The sequence below is a fragment of the Eptesicus fuscus genome, chromosome 14, assembly GCF_027574615.1.
Source record: "Eptesicus fuscus isolate TK198812 chromosome 14, DD_ASM_mEF_20220401, whole genome shotgun sequence".
NCBI classification, from domain to species: Eukaryota; Metazoa; Chordata; class Mammalia; order Chiroptera; family Vespertilionidae; genus Eptesicus; species Eptesicus fuscus.
This window is the reverse complement of record NC_072486.1, coordinates 29119876-29132753: the sequence shown is the minus strand read 5'-3', so window position 1 is coordinate 29132753 and position 12878 is coordinate 29119876. Positions and strand designations below refer to the sequence as shown.

The following is a 12878-nucleotide window of genomic DNA, read 5'->3' as shown; positions in this document are numbered from 1 at the left end:
ATCAATGGAACAGAATAGAGAACCCAGATATCGACCCAAACCACTATGCTCAATTAATATTTGACAAAGGAGGCATGAACATACAATGGAGTCAAGACAGTCTCTTCAATAAATGGTGTTGGGAAAACTGGACAGATACATGCAAAAAAATGAAACTAGATCACCAACTTACACCATACACAAAAATAAACTCAAAATGGATACAGGACTTAAACATAAGACGGGAAACCATAAAAATACTAGAGGAATCCACAGGCAACAAAATCTCAGACATATGCCACAAGAAATTCTTCACTGACACTGCCCCTAGGGCAATGGAAGCTAAAGAGAAAATTAACAAATGGGACTACATCAAAATAAAAAGCTTTTTTACAGCAAAAGAAACCATCAACAAAACAACAAGAAAGCCCACTGCATGGGAGAACATATTTGCAAATGCTATCACTGATAAAGGTTTAATCTCCAACATCTACAGGCAGCTTATGCAACTCAATAAGAGGAAAATAAATGATCCAATAAAAAAATGGGCAACAGACCTAAACAGAATATTTTCAAAAGAAGACAGAAGGAAGGCCAAGAGTCACATGAAAACATGTTCAAAGTCACTTATTATCCGAGAGATGCAAATCAAAACAACAATGAGGTACCATCTCACACCTGTCAGAATGGCTATCATCAACAAATCAACAAACAACAAGTGTTGGCGAGGATGCGGAGAAAAAGGAACCCTCGTGCACTGCTGGTGGGAATGCAGACTGGTGCAGCCACTGTGGAGAACAGTATGGAGTTTCCTCAAAAAACTGAAAATGGAACTCCCATTTGACCCAGTAATCCCACTCCTGGGAATATATCCGAAGAAACTAGAAACACCAATCAGAAAGGATATATGCACCACTATGTTCATAGCAGCACAATTTACAATAGCTAAGATTTGGAAACAGCCTAGGTGCCCATCAGCAGATGACTGGATCGGAAAACTGTGGTACATCTACACAATGGAATACTATGCTGCCATAAAAAAGAAGGAATTCTCATCATTTGCAGCAACCTGGATGGAAATGGAGAACATTATGCTAAGTGAAATAAGCCAGTCAATGAAAGAAAAATACCACATGATCTCACTCATTTAGGGATAGTAAAGAACATTATAAAGTGGTGAACAAAAAGATAGATACAGAGACAGTAAAGCATCAAACAGACTTTCAAAGTACAGGGGGAAAGTTTGGGAAAGGTGGGGGAGTTATGAAATCAAACGAAGGACTTGTATGCATGCATATAAGCATAAACAATGGACGCAAAACTCTGGGGGGGGAGGGCATGTGTGGGTGTGGGGTGGGGGGGGGTAATAGTAAGATATGTACACATATAATACCTCAATAAAAATATTAAAAAAAAAAAAAAAAAAAAAAAAATCCAATATCACAACATAGTCATTCACTTTAACCAATCTGTGATGGCTTTTGAAATGAACATACTGACTTTATTTTGCTTTTTTAGTATGATTCAAAAGTGTAGCTTGTTGTGTGATAAAATATACAGTATTATTGTTTAGCCATAGAAAGTAGTAATCATTCAGCTACAGAAAATAAGGGTGATTTTTGAAAGTTGGTGATATCTAATCAATGTTTATTAATAATAATTCTGACTACCTGAAAGTGGCAGTGCTAATGTGTAATTTATTCCTACGTGAAAGATCATGCCAACTTTGTCATTGCCCATCTCGAATACAGCTGATCTGAGATTACTGCATTGTAGAAGGTCTAATAAAACACATTGGCTTTCAAGCCATGGCACTCTAATTTACGACATCTGCCAGGGAGTGACTGTTATACAGCTATGGTTCTTTTATAATATGGGTGTAATTGAATTTCAAAGTCATCCATTGATTTCATTAGTATTTATGGTTTACTGCTAAATAGTGTCTGTGTATTGATTTATTTAAGAATTACTATACTAGTAGTTGTCTCGTGTGTTTTTTTTTTTAATTTAGGCTAGCATAAACAAAGACAAATGGGAATTTGTTAAATTTTTAGAAAGTTTATATGAAAATTTATTTATTTATTTATTTATTTTGTTTATTTACTTATTTTTTTTGCTAGTGGTTATTGTGTTTGTTTTGTGTGTGTCTTTTTAATTCTTTCAAGTATTACATATGTCTCCTTTTTCCCCAATTGACACCCCCCCGCCACCAATTCCACCCCCTAGGACTATCCCCCACCGCCGCAGTGTCTGTGTCCATTGGTCACGCCAATATGCATGTATAAAAGTGCTTTGGTTTACTTATTTATTTTTGAATGTTAGCCTAGGAGGAAAAAACCTTCCTGTAATATCTGGTATAAGAGTAAGGTCAAAGTGACATTTCATCATATTCATTTGAATGCATTTCTTCACCCTTATTTGGATTTTCTCCTAGAGAAAGGAAGCTAATACTCTTTGATATTTGAGATGAAACCCATGTATTCCATTTCTTTAGAAGAGTTTTTTGGGAGAACTGAGTAAAAGGAAGAGTCTGTGGTTACACTGAATTTTTGGGTTCGTTACCTTGTGCTATAAGTGTGTAACTCTAGATTCCAGTTGTCATTTGATAAGTCCATTCTGTCAAAGAGAAATGTAAGAGAAGTGTAAGGGAGGGTGAGACAAAATTTAGCTGTTGTCCCTCTCTCAATGTAGTTTCAAAAGATTTTAATTTGAAAAATATGAAATGAATTCATATCAAGGATCCTTTCATAAGAGAGCATAGTGTATGGTTTTCATATGCCAAAACTTTACAGTGTCTCAAATGTAAGGTGTTGTCTTTTTTGCGATTGAGATACATAACTCATTAATTCAACAACTAATTAATTATTGAGTACATGCTGTGTTCTAGATATTGTGCTGGCATCAGTACTGGTCCTTGTCCTCACGACTTTAAGAGAAGACAGGCCAATGAATGGGGATAGACTATGTGTACAGTGAAAAATTCCACCTTGAAGATTGGCATAATTTGCTGTTGGAGAACATAGGATGGGTATCTCTTTAGTCTTAGTGAGATCATGGAATGCTTTCTAGAGGAAGCAATGTCTGAGCAGAAGAATGAATAGAAATCTGATTATCTTAAATGGCTAAATACATGCTCCGCTGTTAACCCAGAAACATGTAATATGCTTATTACTCCACGATATCTATGAAGACAATTGTGGGCTTACATTTATGTGAATGATTAATGACAATCAGGGAATGTAATCAATAATGAGATGTTGTGTGTTTGTTTAGGTCACCAGTGACTGATAAATATTTGGAAATGACACCTGTAATTGGCCTTTGTTGTTACAACTGTCCTTCAGGGCAAGGTTTCCGTGTAAGGTGTCAGTCTAGCGAAAGAGGGTTTCAATGAAGCCACAGACTTGTTGGTTCTCCCCTGTAGTATCCAGGACTCGAGAATAGTGTGTAGGGGAGAGAATCTGGCTCCCTGCTTTTATATCTTAGAAAATGCACCTGCAGTTTCCTCTTCTATTTCCTCTTTTTATCTACAGACCCCACATCTTTATCCAGAATGTTGGAGGAATTGGCAGGATTTGGCGGGGGGGGGGGGGGGGGGAAGCAAGAAGGAAATAGTCCACTCTGGGTATTGAAGAATTCTGGTTTTCTGCTTTCTTCATCTCTCAACTTGAGGGTCTTCATTCCATATTTGCAATTCTCTAAGGGATAGTATCAATTCTAATTATTTTAAAAAATATATTTTTATTGATTTTTAGAGAGAGAGGAAGGAAGAGAGAAACATCGATGAGAGAGAAATATCATTCATTAGCTGCCTCCTGCACACCTACTGAGGATGAAGCCTGCAATGCTGGCATGTGCCCTGACCAGGAATTGAACTCGTGACCTCTTGATTCATGGGTCAACGCTCAACCACTGAGCCACACCAGCTGGGCTCAACTCTAGTTCTTACTGGATGCTTTGCTTAAGAAAAACCATGGCTAAATTTCCAGAACTTTTATCATGTCCAAAATAAATACATTTAGAAGTTTGTACTGTGAATTATAAGCTTGCTGCTGTTTGTATCGTGTATGGCAGCCTCAAAATGATTTCCATTAATCTTTGTTAAATGTGCTAGGTCTGAGGCTGGACAATAGTTGACTTCGTATTTGAAATCAATGAGCTAATCATTTCTATTTCAAATATTGTGGTTTTTTTTAGATGGAACCATTTGTCTATACTTAATTTATGTAGGTCACTAATATTTTATAACAGAATCACTAGTCACGTATGTTAATTAAAGGACATGCCTTGGGTTGAGGGATTGAGGATATAGTCTAGTAACATTGTTGACCAGTATTTAAAGAAAACCTTCTAGATGAGAAGTTTTACATTCTAAGTTAAAATTTAACCATTCAGAACTAACCCTAGCTATCAAGAACACCTAGGATCTTGTATATGTATTTCTATCAAAATAGGTTATTTGAGATAGATTATTAATGTAAATTTAATAAAATATGTGTAATTGAATGTGAGAGAAGCCATTTGAAACTGGGACAATAGGACTTTCTTTTAATTTTTCCATTCAGAATAAATTGTTCTAAATTAAAGGAAGTAGAGGAATCTATTCCAGATCAGTTTCTTAGGCAAAAGGGGAAGGCTAAGAATTAAACTTTCAGAAACATTTTATCTCCCTCAACCTGTCCTCATCCCCCTTAATGCACCACCATAACCACATACTTACTGATGTTTTAAAGAGACAACTTTTTACTATGAAACAGAAAAATAATCTTTTTAGGGTTGCTAGCCGATATCATGTAAGCTTTGATATGATAACTTCAGCTGAGGTACATGACGTCTCTCGAAGCTTAATTGCCAAAATAATTTGCTTTCCATTGCTCTTGACAGAACATGGCTTCCCAAGTAAGAGCTACCCAAGTACTTCTATCTGGAGTAGAACTATCCAGTGTAGGCGAGTAAACGCCTAAGCACAGTTCTATAAATTTGAAACATTTCTCCAACGGGTGGTTTCATTTAAATTAGCTACTTTCTGCATTACCTTAATATGAAACATTCTAAGTAATTGTAGGATTACAATTTAAGGAAGGAGGTGTTTGCCAACTATGCATGAAATACTTCTCTTTCTCTTTTTCAGTTCTGAAGCCATATAGGTTTAAAATACATTTCAAGTATTCACTAGTTCCTATAGCATATTCTGAACGTATTGTTTCCTTTGTTGATATTTTGCTGTACAGTTTCTCATGTTGAAAAGTTTGAATTATGTAGCTGCAGTGCATATTGTACGTGCCTGGTCTTTCATCACTGTACTTAAATTTTTCTCAGTATGAGAATCTCATTCAGGGCCCTGTAAGGGTGGGTGTCATCCTAACAGCTGGTCTGGGAGGTCCATAAGCCATGTGTAATGATGTAGGCTCAAAACGCAGAAGTTTAAGGGGAAATTTCTTTAATCTTACTTTTTGATTTTTTGTTTTCATACTTTCATTTAAACATTTTCGTACAACAGAGGAGGTAGGGGAAGGATATGCATACTTCTTTTCCATACTTGGGAAGACAGTCTCATTTACATATGCATGAGAGTGTTTCACAAAGATGCATGCTGTGCAATTCTCTCTCCCATTTGCAGTTTTCATCTTTGTATCGTAACATTGTTATTCAGGTTGGGGTACAGTTTTACTTTCTGAAATGAAAACACCATACTGCTTTGGTATTTTTTTTTTCTTTTCTGTTTTCTAGAACTTAGATACTTGGCCTCTTTTTTGAGATGTTTCACAATAACTGTTTCCTTTCCTTTTTTATTTTATAGCTTTGAAGAAAGACGACACCACCTTTGACGAGGTAGGTTAAATTTCTTTATCTAATGTTGGATGTATTTAATTACTGCCAAGTAAAGTCAGTAGGTGCCAACTTCACACTTAGAAACAGAAGAAAAAAAGCCTTCAGAGAACCAACAAGAGGTGATATCTCTTCAGTTACACTATATTATTTGTCAGTTTTAAATCAGTCGAATGAGTGAACAAAAATACGTCTTTTTAAATTAACAAGCCCACGGGAGACCCCGCAGGCCTTGGTGGCGCTGCCTTGCTGGTGGCAGTGCTGGCCCGGCGCAGTGTGCTGTGCGTGCTCGGGGCCAGCGTGGAGCCGCAGGGAGGCTGGGCACCGCCGCGCCCTTGCGCACCTCCTCTGGATCAGGGTGCGATGCCATGTTGACGCCACGCATTGTCTGTCAGGCTCCCAGAGGACGAGCTGACTTTTCCCGTTCTAGTTTTCCTGTGCTTTGTCTGTCAGATCCGGCTTTCTCTACCTGCCGCACAGTAGCAAAAAAAGCCTGGTCCAGTAAGGCAGAGGTAATTAATAGCATTCTGAGTGTGATTTTTCAGTTGTACTCTTTCCTGAGTTTTTCCTGTATCAGTGGGGATCACCGGAGAAATAATGTGTTTTCAAAACGTTCTCAAGAGTGCTATCAAGTGGTGTTTCATTGTCGCCATCCAAAGCCTCGGTAATTGATCTGCGTTGTAAACTGGGCCACATGTGTATGCGTATATACATACTACATGTTTATCCATGACCACTGTTGTGTCTATACAATGGGCTTATCCTGAAGACGAACAAAAGCCTAGATTTGTTTGGTGGGGCTCACCGTGGCAGATTCCATGGAAGATGCTGCCTGTCACCCTCGGCTGTAGTGCTTTCCGAGAGGAAAGGACGTTGGTGAGCCTGGCAGGTCCTCTTGGCCCCGTGGCCGGCTGTGGCGCCGGGCAGGACCGCTCAGGGGAACCTGCTCCAGACCGGGATTTCTGGATGGGGCCGGCGTCATTTGGCTCCCACGGTCGGCTGCTTCGGCTGCTGCACCTGCTCCTTTTCCCGGGCCCAGCTCTGCAAAGCTGTGTCCCTGGACTCCAAAGCCACTTCCGCTGCCAGCCTTTCTGAAACGTCCTATAAAACTTAGTTACTCTAGACCCGAGGCAATAGAGGAATCTTTTCTTCCCCGTCTGCAGTAGTAATAACGATGTTCTCTAACCCCGTATTTCTGGGATTTCAGCCGGGTTACTGAGATGTTTGTAGGTGAGCATTTTCTTCCTTCTCAGAAGAAATCAATGTGAGAATATTGGGCACCTTTTCTTTCTTTATAAAGAAGAGCCTCCCCGCTAATTATGGAGGTAATGTGAGCTCTCATAAAAAAGAAAAATAAGAAAAAGGAGCAAGCAAAGTCTCCCAGATCCTATTAGCCAGTTACAACCACTGTTGCAAGTTCTTCTTGCTCCTTTCCTCGTGTTAAAAGACAAGCGGAAAACCACAACCCACATATTACATAGCTGGCTCTTTTCCTTCTCACCTGGACCACACATGTTACTTTACTTTATTTTTACACGTGACTACTAATCATCCTTAGCCATGCAAAACACCTCTTGTTTAAATGCTATTGTTAATGATTGTATGGTATGCTGCCATGTGGCTGTGACATGTGGCTTTCAAAAAAAGCTGAGGCTGGATCCTAGGTGAAAGTTAAGGATGTGTATACCAGACCCATTAACTACCCACCCTCCATTACCCCAAAATCTCTGCATAAAGTCTGGATTTTGTAATTTGGGAAAAATTATCCTTAGCTTTTACGAAGTGTTTTCCTTCCTCGGTGCCACAAGAGATTGGTTAAATACCTCTGACCGGTAGACCTCAGAATGCTAGCCCTGGAAGAGACATTGGAGGGTACGTGGCCCACATCATCATTTCACAGATGGAGAAACTGAGGTCTGGAGGCGCCTGGGAGTTTCCAGTTAATCAGGGGAAGGCCCAGGTCAGCAGCCTGGGAGGAGCAGTAGTAAAGGCTGCCTGGGTAAAAGGAAACCCTAACTTAGCCACCTTCTCAAGAGCAATTGATTGACTCTTTCCAAGCCTTTTACAAAATTGTGAGGATTAAATCAGCTAAGGATCAAGGTTCCAGAACAGTGATGGGCACATAGGAAATGTCTCATTATTGGTATTATCGTTGTCCTTGTCTTCCTCCTCCTCCTCCTCACCGAAGCTCTCACCATGACATCCACCTTCTGTAGTTGGGGTTGGGAAGCAGGCTACAAGGTTGATTTAGTTCGAAATTAAGAATTAGAGTTATGAGGAGAGTTATTTCAGATATTCCACTAGAATTCCATATAAGCTTTTGTATGATGATTTGCATATTAATTAAAACTAAAACGATTGTCTAAAACCTACTGCATTGCAGGTCATTCCAGGTCATTCTGAGGATGACTGCGTTCAGCTTTGTGATCCCTGGGGTGTCTTGCACATGGTTAACAGCCAATAACTACCTATTGAATAAGAGTCAATAACTGTTGCCAAGAAGGAGAGCAAGTGTTGAACTGAGTGTCAGATGATGTGAGTTGTCATTTGCCAGTTCCTACCTAGCGGGCAAGTCATTAAATTTACCTAGGGCTCAATTTCTCATTTGTAAAGCCAATCAGTTAGACTACCATCTTCAGGTTGCTTTCTTATGATGTTTAAATGTATGATAGAATTCTATGTAACAATCAACATAAAATTACAATTTTACAAGATCGGAAAAGAGCCCCAGATCTGTGATTATGTAAATAGGAAGTCAGTGACTTCTAAGGTCCTCTTCAGATTATAGCGATAGAAGTTTTCTTGAACTTGTTTTGTGATCTTACCATTTGAATCTTAAAACCCGGGGCTGGGTCCGCATCTTAGATAGGCATCGGGATGTGGCAGCTTTTCTCCCTCTCAGTATTTCTGAGCTGGAGCTCCGTGGCTCTGTGGCCTCCTACAGAACGCCTGGAGCTGGAGTCTAGTTGCTACTCCTTGGTTTACAGAGAGGATTTTTCTAGGGTGTGTATCCATGTTTGACCTTGAATGGAGAAGAAAAAAATATAGACCTATTTGAAAAATATGTTTATTTACTTGTTCTTAAGTAGGCTGCAATAGCCTGACTGGAATTTATTAATTTTCATAACCAGCCTGGAATTTATTCAGGAACTGCCCTCTAATGCTTGCTGTAGAGAGAAAATGAGAGGCACTTTGGAAGTTAAGTATTGAGGGCCTCAGATAGTTACATTGGTAGGTAGTTTTATTGAAAAGGGGGATTTGTTGAAGCCATCATATTTGGAGAGAGGATGTTCTAAGGATGATCGTTTTGCTCTGAATTCATTGTGCATTTGGGTCCCGATTAAACTATGAAGCATTTTATGTTCTGTGGGTTTAATCTGCACATTTGATGTGGACAGACTAATCAGCCTATCTAATAAAAGTAATATGCAAATTGACCTTACCTCCGCTACACCCACAAGCCACGCCCACCAGCCACTCAGGAGCAAGTATGCAAATTAACCCAACCAAGATGGCTGCGGCCACAGAGTGAGCAGGAGGCTTGGGTTTCCCCAGCAATGGAGGAAGCCAAGCTTTCTGCACACCCTGGCCGGCCCAGGCCTCCACTCAAGGCTACAAAGTTTCAATTATAGAAGATAAATAAATCCCAACAAAAATGGCGGCAGCCACAGAGCTGGAGAGAGCAGGAGGCTTGAGTTGCCCCCAGCGATGGAGGAAGCCAAGCTTCTGCAACCCTGGCCTGCTTTGGCCTCTGCTCAAGGGTACAAAGTTTCAATTATAGAAGATAAATAAATCCCAGATACCAGGGCCTCCTCTTGGGTTGCCGGGGGGCATGGCCGGCCTGCAAACCACCACAGGCCCCTCACCCAGGCCGCCCCACACCCCAAGGGAACCCCCATCCTGATTCGGGACACCCTTCAGGGCAAACCAGCTGACCCCCACCCATGCACCAGGCCTCTATCCTCCTTCCTATCTAATAAAAGAGTAATATGCAAATTGACCATCACTCCAACACACAAGATGGCTGCCCCCATGTGGACACAAGATGGCTGCCACAAGATGGCCAGCAGGGGAGGGCATTTGGGAGGGACCAGGTCTGAAGGGAGGGCAGTTGGGAGGGACCAGGCCTACAAGGGAGGGCAGTTGTGGGCAATCAGGCCAGCAGGAGAGGGCAGTTGGGAGGGACCAGGCCTGCAAGGGAGGGCAGTTGGGGACGATCAAGCCTGCAGGGGAGAGCAGTTAGGGGTGACCAGGCCGGCAGAGGAGGGAAGTTGGGGGCGATCGGGCCTGCAGGGAAGGGCAGTTGGGGGGGACCAGGCCTGCAGGGGAGGGCAGTTAGGGTGACCAGGCCTGCAGGGGAGCAGTTAGGCATCAATCAGGATGGCAGGGGAGTGGTTAGGGGTGATCAGGCTGGCAGGCAGAAGCAGTTAGGGGCAATTAGGAAGGCAGGCAGGTGAGCAGTTGGGAGCCAGCAGTCCTGCATTGTGAGAGGGATGTCTGACTGCCCGTTTATGGATCTTGCCTAAACGGGCAGTCGGACATCCCTCGAGGGGTCCCAGATTGGAGAGAGTGCAGGCTGGGCTGAGGGACACCCCCTTCCCCCGTGCACGAATTTCGTGCACCGGGCCTCTAGTTTATAAGGATATCCCAAATAAAATTTTATTGGTTTTAGTTTATTCTTTTGTTGTTTTTTTCCCCCTACAAAACTCCCTCCCTCCCCACCCTGAACTTTTTGAATTTTGGATCCTTAGGGTTTGACACAGTACATGGCCAAAATGAAGGGGCCAAATAAATAATTGTTGGAGAAACAAATGGTTAAGCCCTATTGAAGGATGAAAGAACATTGCTATTTTGTGTCATAGTTTTAAGTGGACACAGTGTTTTTGGTGACATTGTGATGAGAGCTAGTAAGTGTCAACTTCATAACTGTGATACTATTATAGAACTTTCCAAGTTTCTTTCTCACCTTTGGTCCCCAATAAATGGCATGGCATGTCCCCTGAGTGGATCCATTCTTCCTGAGGCAGTTAACAATAGCTATACTATGACTTCTGGTAAATTTTTTATCTTATTTATTAAAATTTTATTTGTTTTAAAATAATAATAATACCTAAAATGTAAAAGGTCAGAAATATAGTTAATCTGCACCAATGTAAAATTACCACACATAAAACCTTTTGAACTTTGGAAGCAAAATGTTCCAATTAAGTATACATATATGTGTATAGAAAGAGTTGGAAAAGTCAAAAGCCACAGCAATTCATGAATGGTTCTTATGCATAAATTAAGAGGTTAAACTGTGTAGTTTTAGTTCTGCTTCATGCCTCGGTTACTTTAGCTCAGATAAGTTGTCAGAACAAAGTGTTCACTATGCTTGGCTCTTTGGGGAGAAATACAGAAATTTTAGTGACTAAAATAAACCTTTTAAATGTGAAGAGTTTTATTTGTTTATGGTATATGATCTAGATAGTTAAGCACTTATTTGTATGGGGGAAAAAAAAGGTGGTCACTTATGAATTTTTCTAATTGTTCTTTACTCTGCTCAATTATTTCATGTTTGTGAAGTATAAGAGACTGCCAACATTTTGGAAATGGAAAACATTTTGCCATTTTCTAGCTGTTTTATTTTTTATATGCTAGAAAAGTGTGTACAAAGCCTATCAAATAGCTTCACATTTTTACATTTGAACTGTAACTTCTTCAAGTACCTTCTTCTAGGTTAACTTGCTTCCTGTCCGCTGAATGTGATCATTCTGTGAGATGGATGGGGGCAGTATCCATTGATTTCAGCTTCTAGTCTATGCCTCTCTTGGCTATCTATAATAATAAAAGCCTAAGTGGCCATCGCAACCAAACGGACGACGGAACAGACTGTGTGGGGCGCAGGCCGGCAGGGGGGTTAGTGAGGGGCGACCAAACGACTGAGCAGCAGGCTGCGTGGGGCGACCAGGCCGGCAGGGGGGTTAGTGAGGGGCAATCAGGCTGGTGGGGGAGGCAGTTGGGGGTGACCAGGCCGGCAGGGGGGGCAGTTAGGGGTGACCAGGACAGCAGGGGGGGAAGTTAGGAGTGATCAGGCAGGCAGACAGGTGAACAGTTAGGAGCCAGTGGTTCTGGATTATGAGAGGGATGTCCGACTGCTGGTTTAAGCCTGATCCTGGGAGATCAATCAGAGATCGGGTCTAAACCGGCAGTCGGACATCCCCCTATGGGTCCCAGATTGGAGAGGGTGCAGGCTGGGCTGAGGGGACCCCCCCCCACACACCCCCGTGCATGAATTTCGTGCACTGGGCCTCTAGTTTTGTATAAAGATGTAACTATGACACTTACCTGCAATGATAAATGTGGCGCTGATTTTTATGAGAACTAGAGTCCAGGGGTTAGGTACAAATACCATTTGGGGATATTCCTGGTCATTCTTTTCCATCCATTGAGGGTAGTGGAAGTTGTGTCTTTTCTCACCCCAGCCATCATCATTGGAGGCCTCAGGGTCTGTGTGAATGATGTATGCATTGTATACAAGGGTCTCACTTCAGACTTCCCTGACTTTCTCATCTAAAATAATAAATCCCAGCCTGGCCGGCATGGCATAGTGGTTGAGCGTCGACCTATGAACCAGGTTGTGGGTTCGATCCCAAGTGTGGGGTGTGATGGAGGCAACTCATCAGTGATTCTCTTATCATTGATGTTTCTACTTCTCCCGCTCCCTTCCTCTCTGAATTCAATAAAAATATTAAAAGAAATATTAAACCCCAGTAATAACCTTCCCTTCCTCGCTCTCTCACTCTGGCTGCACTCCCTCTGTCTCTTCTTCGTCACTGGCGTCCAGTTCCCAGATAACCCCTCCTTTGCTTGCGCTGTCCCATTCTTCCAGCCCGCAGTCCGTCCCCTGCTTCCCTGTTCGTTTATGGCACATCACTGTCTTGCCGGTATCCTCAATGGCCTCGCCCCTTTGTACGTTGCTTGTAGTAGACTCTGCCAGCCCTTGATTTTGAACTGGCGTCCTTTCCTTTCTTGCCAAGAGCCGATGGAGGAAATCGCTCCACAGCGTAAGTACATTCGTCGTCTCCAGC

At 41.8% G+C, this 12878-nt stretch overlaps 1 protein-coding gene across 2 annotated transcripts in view; it reads left to right on the top strand.

The window, feature by feature from the left end:
- Nucleotides 1-12878, top strand: part of CDK14 (cyclin dependent kinase 14) — a 513399-nt gene that overhangs the window by 9450 nt on the left and 491071 nt on the right. For both annotated transcript variants that reach the window (XM_054726652.1, XM_008149228.3), the window contains exon 2: nt 5780-5811. In XM_054726652.1, the coding sequence (XP_054582627.1) occupies nt 5780-5811 (32 nt within the window). The remainder of the gene's footprint in view (nt 1-5779; nt 5812-12878) is intronic.